Below are 10819 nucleotides of genomic sequence, written 5' to 3'. Positions count from 1 at the left end.
ATGCCATCAGGGGGTACATCAACATTGAAGAAGTCATTCATCACATCGTCACTGGGCAGCAACGTAGTACCCGAAGGATCGATTCCATCGCAGCAACTCTATTACGGTGGTGACAATTCATTGTCATCGTATGCCGAGTCGTCTGGTTCTGGCAACTACCCTGCCAGCGCCTCCTCCTCATCATCGACCTTGCCGAGGCTAGCCTTCGGTTGCAGTCAGCTGATAACCGATCCGAATACACCGCAGGAGCTGCGCGATGCCGAGTGGTACTGGGGAAAGATATCGCGCGATGTAGCAAAGGAGAAGATGATGGACGCACCGGATGGATCGTTTTTGGTACGGGATGCTATCAGTGATGCCGGTGAATACACACTGGTTCTGAAAAAGGACGGTACAGATCGGACGATAAAGATTTTCCACAAAGGTGGTCGATGTGGATTTACGCATGAATGCACCTATGACAGTTTGGTTGCGCTGATCAATGAGTTTCGCACGACCACGCTGAAGGAGTACAATACGATCCTCGACACCTGTCTGTTGCATCCAATTTCGCGATTCGAGGATGATCTCTACCCCACGGAGGAGGATACGGGTAAGCTCGCTAAGCACCTGTACGATACGGTGCAGGGGCTGAAGGAGTTGGCAAATGTGCGCGAATCAATCGTCGAGGCGTACAACGAGTGCCGGCAGAATATCGATCTGCGACGGCAGGCTCTGGAAGCGTTCATCCACGCGGAAAAGATGTTCCAGGATCAGCTGCTACTGCAGGCGCAGTACGAGATGGAGGCGCAACCGCACGAGAAGGAGCGCATTACCTCCAACAATCATCTGATCCAGAGCAAGCTAGCCGAATTGATTGAGTGCAAGAGTAGCCTGGAGCAGGCGATGGAACTTGGCAAGGAGCAATTACGGGAGGGAGAGCGTGAGATCAACAGCTTGAAGCCGGATATCATCAACCTGACCAAGAGGAAGGACCAGCTGCTCGAGGTGCTGAAGCGGCAGGGCGTCACGGATCCACAGATCAAGACGATCCTTACCGAGGGCTACCTACCGGTGGAAAATCAATCCGGCGAGGAAATGCCGCATCTGGACGAGACAACCTGGCTGTTGGAGGGGTGCAGCAGGCAAGAGGCAGAGGAGAAGCTGGCTAAGAAGCCGACTGGTACGTTCCTGATTCGTCCCCGGAGCGCCGGTCACTATGCGCTGTCGATTGCTTGTAACGGTGCGACGAACCACTGCATCATCTACGAGACGGACCGTGGTTATGGATTCGCTGAACCGTATTTCATTTACGAATCGCTGAAGGCCCTCGTTGTGCACTATGCAAGCAACTCGCTCGAAGAGCACAACGATAATCTGCAGACGACGCTCAAATATCCGGTCTTTGCACCCAACATACCTAGCACTTCGACTGGTGGTATTGGCGGTAATGGCGGTGGTAGTAGTAGCAGCGGAGCTAGCAGTAGTCAAGTGACGGGTGGACCATCGCGAGTACAAACAGCATCCGGCGGCGGTAGTGGTATGCTAACCAACTTTCCATCCTAGGCACAATGAATGGGTGTTTCGGTCCTCCGTGTCACTACTATCTGCGCAGATGAAGCAAATAATATAAACCAGTTATTCGGGTTAAAGTGCTCCGATATGAAACTTCTCAGGCAGCAAAGGAGGAAGAGAGCGCAAAGCGAGTGCCCCGTGATCTATATTCTCCCTTTTTCCGCATATTTTATTACTGTGTTTCTATTATATTAACCACCGACAAACCGATCAACCAGACGTCTGACCAGCAAACTAATGAATCGATCGACCGACTGACCGAACGACCGACCAACCACCAACGACCAAGGATAGGATAATTCCGCTTTTTCGTGTACAGTTTTTAGTACTTGTACTTCTAGGTATACATTACAGAGCAGTTTACAGGGAATTCCTTGTCCAGTCCGAGACACTGCGTTTGTACCTCCTATCAACTCCATGAGTTAAAGCTGCATCAACCTTGGGGCTGATCCGTTTCAAGCAAGTACGAGGGAACTTCGAGCGCTAGCGACAGTCAATGAACAGACAAACAGACAGACGCAAAATTCACCGAGACACGAACACACAGACACACACGGGTGATAACTGGGACGGAAACTGAAAAACGTAATACGATAAGCAACAACTTTATGATAAACTTAGAATTCGAACTCAGTTATTATAAACCAGATAAGCGTTGGGGTGATAAACCAAGATACACGAACACATAAAGCCAAACACACACAAACACACACACACACACACACACATACATACACACAACATACAAGTTAAAATATTATCGATTAGCCAATTCAGCACATCGAAAAGAAGGTGGTATGAATGGGAACAGATAAAGGCGTAGAACGCTAGGCATTGGCTACTCGAAGGATAATTTGAAACAGACTTGTACGGGTTAACAATCTCTCATTGAAACACATACAAAAAACACACACTCACAGACACATACACATAGAGCACACTTATAATTTGAGGATTTTCGATTGTAACGTGGACGTTTGTGTTGGACCAACAAAGAGGAAATGGCACTGTGAGGGTTCGAGGATGCACAGATACTTTCGTTAGTAAAGTATCGCATCTCTTTTGGTGGCGTTGGCTTGGTAGAGAAGGGGGGAATTTGCGAGGGAAAGTTATTTTATTTTATTTTTTGTTTTAGAAGAAGAGCGGCAACGGAAGATAGAGAAAGAGGAAGAGAGAGAGAGAGAAAGAGAGAGGTTATGTGATACGAAATCTCTATGGGTAGGAAGGTCCTCGGGAGGAATTCTACCTCCTCCTTTGGGAGTTGTTAGTATGGGTGGCTTTGGGCGTTGTTAGTATGGAGCAAAAGGATGAAGAACGTTATGCATAGTCTTAGGTGGCAAGGCGAGAAAAAGAGACAAAACGAATGAGTGTTTTAAGATATGTGTGAATGTGTAGGAATCAAACAAATACAGCATACCTGTGTTAAACTATAAACTGTAAGAATTCACAAAACAAGTGTATATATATATATATATATATATATATATATATATATATATATATTGATATAGATACCTATACATAACATCGATACACATATACGCCCCCACTGTAATGCGGTCACTTTAGATAAGTACATGTGTGTATAGAGTATGGGATGCTTTGAAGCATAAAAGTGCATCAAAGGAGCGAAGGATTAACGCGCGCGCACAGGACCAGATGCCGGTATCCCAGTAAACCCCGCTTCTTCATGTACCAGGACATTATAAGCACATTGGCAGTGGTTGGCCAGTGTAACTGGAACCGCCCACAGAGTACACGGACTCAGCAAGAGTTGAGAGTGAGAACGGTAAAGGGGAAAGAGTGCAAGAAACCCGAATTTCGGATGATAACTAACAGGTGCAAAATCAAAACTAACAAAACATTAGAATATTCAAATACGACCGAAATACAGAACACACACAGACTCCTCAAACGTTATTGTAATGTTTACCTTTTGTGGTGGGTGTTTTGATTTTTTCTGTTCCGCAAAATGGTTGAAAAATATCCACGACTTTCTTTTTTCCAAACCACTATGCTTTCTCTTTGTAGTTCTTCTTTGAGGTAAGAATGCACCGCAACCAAAAACGATATACTCCTTTCATTGTGACCATGTCACAAAAAGATGCAAGATTTGAGTTCGCTTAATAGAATCGAATGTCGGCTTAATCGTTGGCTTTTTTGCGCATTCAATACGAGATTCAAGAGACTGTCTTGGTTTAGAGCTGCGGGTAAAGCATAGTTGTGAATTGAAGTTGGAAACAAACGATTACAAGAAGTGCATCTGGAAAGTGAAATATTGTTTCGAGGGAAACAGCTGTGTTGCTGAAACCGCCACTACTAATATGCAAATACTACCACTGCTACTATCTATGACTACTATTACTACTACTACTACTACTACTACTACTACTACTACTACTACTACTACCACTACTACTACTACTACTACTGCTATCGCTACTGCTACTACTACTGTGTGTCTGTGTTGTGTAGGATGAAACAAATTTCTTGGTAAAAAACAAGATCCTGTGTGGTGGTTAAGAAGCGCGAACTGAACAACCAATATGCTAACTGCGTGTTATAATTAAACCTTTTGGATAGAGTTTCGAGGGTGGCGCTTCACCCTAGTGATACAGAGGCACAGCTTCATCTTGTCATGAGTTGTGCACGAGATTAAAACAAACATAAACTCACAAATAAGAACGCCATGCGTGCAATGCTGGAGCCAATCAGAGCTTCTACGTGTTTGTTCTGCTTAAATGGTACAAAAAAAAACACACACACATACACAAACATTCGGAAAAATCTAGTGGACCGTGAAACATAACTGAGCCTAAATAACTCATAGAATTACACCAAGGTTAACATCTTGGTCAGTCCTAGCAGATCAGGTGAGGCGAAAACATGACCCACCCGGAGCAGATTTTCCTCGCTAGTCCTTTGTTGCTGGTGGCGTAAAGTAAATCCAGATGAAAAAGTGAAAATCAACGCGGACCACCTCACATACGGGGTTCTAGGGTGCGTTCAGTTGGTTGTATGAGGCATGTTAGTGTTGCAAACGATGAAATAATGCTGAAGATGTTGTGTGGGTAGTGTGCTCTGATGTTAATGTTGCAGTAGAAACTCGTTTAAAATGTTGCATTTCGAAGTCACCGAACAGAGACAACGATGTTAAGGTTGAAGCATGATGATCGTGCTGCATAATGACACTAACATGTCAACTCCTCTCTTCTTCCCCTTTAAGCGCTCAAGAGCAAACTCTAAAAAGCAAACCATAACCAGTAGAATCTGATTCAGTTTCTTTGTGCATGCTCTAGTAGTGCAACAGTAAAAGTTATACAAGAGAACCGATAAAGATGCGTAACGCAGTCGATTGCCAGAAACAAGCAATCGAAAAAGGATGAGTACATAAATAACCTTACTAACAATCAAATCCAATCAGTGAACGACAAAAGGATAGGTGAGGAAATGAAAAATCAAGATGCACGACGCAATATTCACCACGACAGTAATGGCGCGGCGGAAACACGCTTTATAAAAAATAAAACAAAAAAGAAAAACTTCCTTTGTACACCCCAACACACAATGGGGAGGGGGACCCCCGTACCGTCACAACGTCACTCTGCTTCTTATAGTGTAGTGGAAAAATTGGTAGCAAACAGTTGCGGGGGTCGCGAAGAATTCTAAAAAGAGATGAATAAAGTGAGCGGTGAAAGCATCAAGAAAAGGGAGAACTGCCTTCCAGGCGAAGCAGAAGCTGGCGAAGGTGTAGGTGCAGTACAGAAAAAGGAGGGATGTTAATCTTAATTGGAAAGGGGAAAAGTGAAGCAAACGAAACAAAAAGGAAAGCCGAATAACATAACTATACTAACAAACACCCAAACGGTCAATGTGAACGCGTAGCATGTGAAACATGTACAAATTTAATATTAATATGGATAACAATAACTATCGACATTAACTATGATAAACATAATACAGCAAGGCAAGAGAAGCGAACGGAAGATAGGACAGACAGCATACAGTGAGTGCGGAGCAGAGAAAAAAAATATAAAAATAGAAAAGAAAGGTAAAAACAGAAAAGATATGGAACAAACACAACAAAACACTACTACAATCCTAGACGGTCAGATCTATCGAGTGAAGAATAGTGACGAAATGGAAAACGGATCTAAGTGCGGAAGCTCTAACTCGCACGATAGTGCTGCCCATTTTGATCGTCGACATCCCAACTCCAGATTATGTCGAAACACCTTTTCCCGCATAATTTTACACTTGACGTGAGCCTTACATGTTTCCGCTGAAAGTCTTTGGAACAGCAGAGCGAGAGGATTTATAAAGCAACACAAAAAGAGGGATCAAAAGCCCATCAAGAACAATTAATCACTTTTGAAATAGCAGTTTTTGGTAACAAACTGGTAAACACACAAAATCCCTAGTGGTTGCAAGTAATCGAACAAACAATCGGAGGGGGTACTATTAGAACCCATTCTTAGCCGGTCACATACCCCGCCTACTTTCGACAAGCAATTCGCGATGGGGGGTTGCGGAAGGATGCGTCCGTGACAACACCACCTGCCCTGTGCAGGTGTATGTGTGCGTGTATGTGTGATTTGAATCGGTTTAGAGTATAGGATTCTTTTATAAAGCGCAGTAAACACGTGGTAGGATTTGTAGAGACAGGGGGCGATAGAACAGAAAACAATTAGAATTCAGATCGAGATTGAGGCATTTTTGGCAAAAATGGTAGTTGCGCATGAATTGGAAGATTACCTGCGAAACGCAAAAGGCAGAGAAGATGCGAATTTTGGAGTTACGGTTGACGCAGCCTAACGCCCATGGCCAAAGGTCAGACGAGTGGGATAGAATGAACGCTCACAGCAGTAGTGCACTGGAGAGAGATAGAGAGAGAGAGAGCGGTGAAGAGCAGGGACGAGATTTGAGGGAAAAGCTTAGTAGTTTCCCGATCAGTAAAAATACCTCTATATTCGCATTTGTTGGTTCTCATTTCGTCTGTAAGAACACACACTATTTTGTAATACGGATAATCGATTGATTACTAGCATTATAAGTTGTTTCGGTAAGTTTGCTGCTGCAAGAGCATATGTAGGTAGAGCCGTGTATGTGTGTGAAATTGTGTGTGCGTGCAGCACGTGCGAGAACAACATCCTCTCTTTTCCCGGAAGCACGTGTGCAGGTGGAAATTGAACGAGAAATAGGCAGAATATTATTATAGTTAGCGCTAGCGTAAACCAGCGGGATATGAAATAGCAAGTAGCGCGATAGATCGGTTGGAAAATGCAATGTTTTGCATCTGCGGTTAAAAGTAAATGGTAATAGTGCGCACCTGAATGAATTTAACGTGGCAAAAGAGAACAAGCAAATTAGCAATCAAATTAAAAGCACCGATCGTATGGGCTACTTTTTCTCTAATTCGCTCTTAGAGAGCCCCCTTCAGATTCGATTCGGCATCGAAAGTTCCATCAACTCCAACCGTGAGATTAGTGGAAAAGTGGTAGGCCCGCCGCACGTTTCGTCTCAGTGAGGTGCACACATCCGTTTTAGTCTATAGCCATCCACCAAGGATGCACCAGCCGCTACACCGGTACGGGTACGACGGAGAGCCGATGTTTTGTAGCGTGAGGGAAAAAATATATAGGAACTGTCGAAATCGCCAAACTTACACTTTGGGCACAACTCGGTCGTGAACGAGATCCTCTGTCGAATTTTGAAATACTTTCAATGCCACACAGCCTGCTACTTCCTGTCTGTATGCCTATAGCGAAAAGATGGGGTTGTGTATGCTGTGAGTGGTGCGTTATGAAATGTGATACGTGGATGTGGAGAAATCGCATACGAACATCACCCTTCCTTCTCGCCCGTTGGAGGGGGACGTGATTGAATACTCTCATCCTTGGGATGAAGAAATGCAATTTGGTACAAATTTTAAAAAGCAGAAGAAGCGTTTCCTAGAAGGAAAAGCTCGGCCTCTCCCTCTACACGGGTGTAGGTGAGGAGTACATGATTTGTAATTTTGACTCCTTTTTTCATGTGTGCTGGTTTGTTTCTTTCGCTAGTGATCATAAAAAGGTACTCCAATTACTTTCGATTTTCTTTGTGTTATTTTATCTGCTACAGTAGGTAGTATTCTATTCTTCCGCGGGATGATTGGGGAGCCGTAAATGTGGTAGTTCGAGGAATAACCGGTGATGTTAACCGGTGAAGCGCGGGTTCGATATTTGGTACATCAGCGTGTGCAATGAGGGATGGACACATACACATAACACCCACAACACACACACACACACACACGCACGCACACACCTGATACAACAAAACTCTTTAAAACGATAGAATCCAACAAAGGAAAACAACAAAACAAATTAAACATTAATGTGATTGTATGTACATACATTTGTATTATAAAGAAGACAAACATGAAAATGTGGAATGAAACTCCAAAATGAAAATTTATTGAGAAAAAAAAAACAAAGAAACCCTTGCATTTTTGTTTAGTCTACCGTGAGCGTTGAAAGAAAGGATCGATGGAATAGGTTTTTGGTGGGTACGACAGCATCGTTTAAATCTAAAGCGTGGAATGTTGGGCTGACGGCGGATAGTAAACCAAGATGGTGTGGCTTAGTTCCGTTCGCAAATGATTTCTACAGCATTCGGTTCCATTAGAATCGGTTCGAGACAGCGAAGCACGGCTGAGCCAAGGATTTCATCGAGCAGCACATGGATCAAGCTGTGTTTGGAAGAAAAAAAAAAAGCGGAGCAATCAAGATCGTAAGTTTGGTCTACTATTGTAGGGGCACTAAATGACTTACTTTTCATCGTTCACGAAGCGCCACAGGTTCATCTGCAGATAGTGCGCATCGACTTGGATCTGCTGCAGTCCGTAGCGACTGAAAGTGCGCAATCGCACGCATTCGAGCAGCGTCTTCAGGCACAGCTTAATGATCCCGGTAATGATGGACACCTTGGAGAACTCGACGGGCGCAAAGATTTCGATCTTCTCTGAGAAAAGCCGCTGTATGTTCGAGACGAAGCTGCTGTCCAGCTGAGACGGGGTGTAAGTAGACCAAGTTGATCGATACTGCTGTGACTGCTTCGATGCGGCAATGCTGAAGTGGGTTTTGCGACTGGAGTCACTGCTTGCGGCGGTGCGAGCACCACTGGTACCGCCTGCACTATCGTACAGTTCCCCAAGCACGCCATCGATAGCGGCCGTTTCCTCTACGACACGTTTCATAACGGCCCGAACCGAGCGTGGCTCAAGGCAGTTGAGCCAATCGCGCGTCTCTACACTTTTGCGCAACATCTGCGACAGATTTAAACCCTGCAGACGCACGTAGGAATCTAGCAGTAGCTGAGCAGAATCACGCATCTCGTGGCATAGTTCCGTCTCGTGGACAAGCGTTACGCTTCGCTCGGAATCGAGTTGGTACAGCTCATCGACAAGTGACGTCAACGTATGTACTCCTGCTCGCTCCATCTCTAGACAAACCTTCGATAGGACGAGCAGCAGGGTAGGTGGAGCCGTCGAGCTGACATTCCCGTATCCATTCACGGTGGTGCAAAAGTGGCGTAGAAAGGCGACGAGCAGATTCTCCCGAATACCCTCAATGCACTGGATACCCTTCGGGTCACCTTTCAAGTTGAAGGACCATTCCGGTTGCAGGAAAATGAGCAGGTCTTGCATCAATCCTTTCACCTTCTCGATGGTGGAGATGTACAGATTCGAGATGAGTTCCCGTAAGCTACCGGTTGCATTATTAATATTAGAGTTGGCGGTACCCGGTACACTAGTTCCACTGGTTTGCGAGGACACACCGGACGAGCTCCCGGCCGTGGCACTGGTGGTGGTGGAGGACACGAGCGCCAATCGTACGGAGCTGAGACTGTCGTTGAAATGGTCCTTCAGGCATTTCATGTGCGTCTGGCAGAGCTGCTGTGCAGCGTTGACTATAATGTCCAACCCAGACCGGGTCATGTCGACCGAGCGGCAGAGCGTCTTCATCGCAGTCATGCGGCGATGCAATCGATCGAGTCCACGCAGTATGATCTGTGAATCACCGTGGCCGATCTCGATCTCCGCACGATCCTGTACCAGCGCCAGATACTCGTCCACGTTGCGGTTTACGAACTCGTTCAAATCGAGTCGTGCGATTTCCTCAAAATTGTCCGCCTCTTGCTCCAGATGCTTCGTTAGGAACATATCGTTGTACGAGCTTATCACAAGCGTCAGATCCTTCAGAAAGCCATCAATGCCGAGATCGATAAACTCGATCATGTCGCGATCGGTCTGATCCTGCAACACAACTATTTGCTCATGCAGCCGCTTCGAGGCGCACTCGAGCATCTCTTTCGCCAACGTAGACGGTCGCTCGCCGAGTTGTAACAACAGCTCGCCGATTTCCGTCAACGTTTGAGCGGGTTTGCCCGTTTCACGGAATTCCCGCTTCAACCGCGCTCTCAGTTCGTCCAGTATCTTGATGCAGTCCTCCTGAATGCCCCGGAATGAGGGTTGCTGGCCGTACTGAAGCAGCACTTTCTGGGCGTGCCCGTACTCTTGCACCGCCTGCTGATAGTTCTCCTCCTCGATGAGCGTTTTAAGCTTCGAGGGTAGTGAGGAGAGAAACTGCAGTTTTTTCAGCAGCTGATGTTTGCCGGACAAGCGAGTGAGCTGCGAGCGCGTTTCCTGCAGCGTGTCCGTGATGCGCTCGCTATGATCCGTGATCGTCTGCATGTTCGCCATCAGGAGATTCATCTCCGTTTCCATCGATTTGAAGTCGGTCTTCATCTTGCGGATCGTGTCGGTGGCCGAGATGAATTTGTTGTAGTTTTCGTACACCAGCGTTTGCATGTCGCTGTGTAGCGTTTGCGTTTGGCGTACGATCGCCGCCTCCGTGTCCATGATTTGCTTTAGCGAACATTCCTAAAACGGGAAGGGGGAGTTGGTGAGTTTGCCTACGGCTAGTCGAATGCTTTTACGATGTACCTTTAGCAGTTTCTGTAGATACCGATCGGCGTCGAAGGAGGGCCCGTCCATATCGTATGGACTAGCCGATTTTTCACCCATTTTACGCGATTTTATCGTCGAGAAATTCCAAAAATTCCAAGTCAACAATTTTTTTTTGTTTTTTTTTTCAGATTGTCAGCTGTTCAAATGACAGCTGACAGGTTGTTTGTTTACAACTCCACTCTTCTAAAGGCGTGTCTACACGGAGCGCAACCCACGATACAACCCTGGAAATCGAAAGGAAAGACCAAAACCGGT

General features: G+C 45.7%; 3 protein-coding genes across 4 annotated transcripts in view; 1 reads left to right on the top strand and 2 right to left on the bottom strand.

Annotated features, from left to right (window-relative positions):
* Positions 1-4345, top strand: part of LOC125957639 (uncharacterized) — a 26013-nt gene extending 21668 nt beyond the window's left edge. For both annotated transcript variants that reach the window (XM_049690486.1, XM_049690485.1), the window contains one exon: positions 1-4345. This exon is cut by the window's left edge and continues 184 nt beyond it. In XM_049690486.1, coding sequence (XP_049546443.1) covers positions 1-1545 — 1545 coding nt within the window. In that variant the 3' untranslated portion in view covers positions 1546-4345.
* The window catches only part of LOC125957658 (uncharacterized), a 367185-nt gene that overhangs the window by 327264 nt on the left and 29102 nt on the right, over positions 1-10819 (bottom strand). The window lies entirely within an intron of this gene.
* Positions 7981-10671, bottom strand: LOC125957640 (vacuolar protein sorting-associated protein 51 homolog). The gene is made up of 3 exons (XM_049690488.1): positions 10541-10671; positions 8367-10477; positions 7981-8284 (listed from the first exon to the last, which is right to left on the bottom strand). Exons 1-3 carry the CDS (start codon positions 10619-10621, stop codon positions 8176-8178), a joined length of 2301 nt encoding a protein of 766 aa, XP_049546445.1. The 5' UTR covers positions 10622-10671; the 3' UTR covers positions 7981-8175.

The sequence above is a fragment of the Anopheles darlingi genome, chromosome 3 (genome assembly GCF_943734745.1).
Source record: "Anopheles darlingi chromosome 3, idAnoDarlMG_H_01, whole genome shotgun sequence".
In the NCBI taxonomy this organism is placed as follows: domain Eukaryota; kingdom Metazoa; phylum Arthropoda; class Insecta; order Diptera; family Culicidae; genus Anopheles; species Anopheles darlingi.
This window is presented reverse-complemented; position numbering and strand designations above follow the sequence as displayed.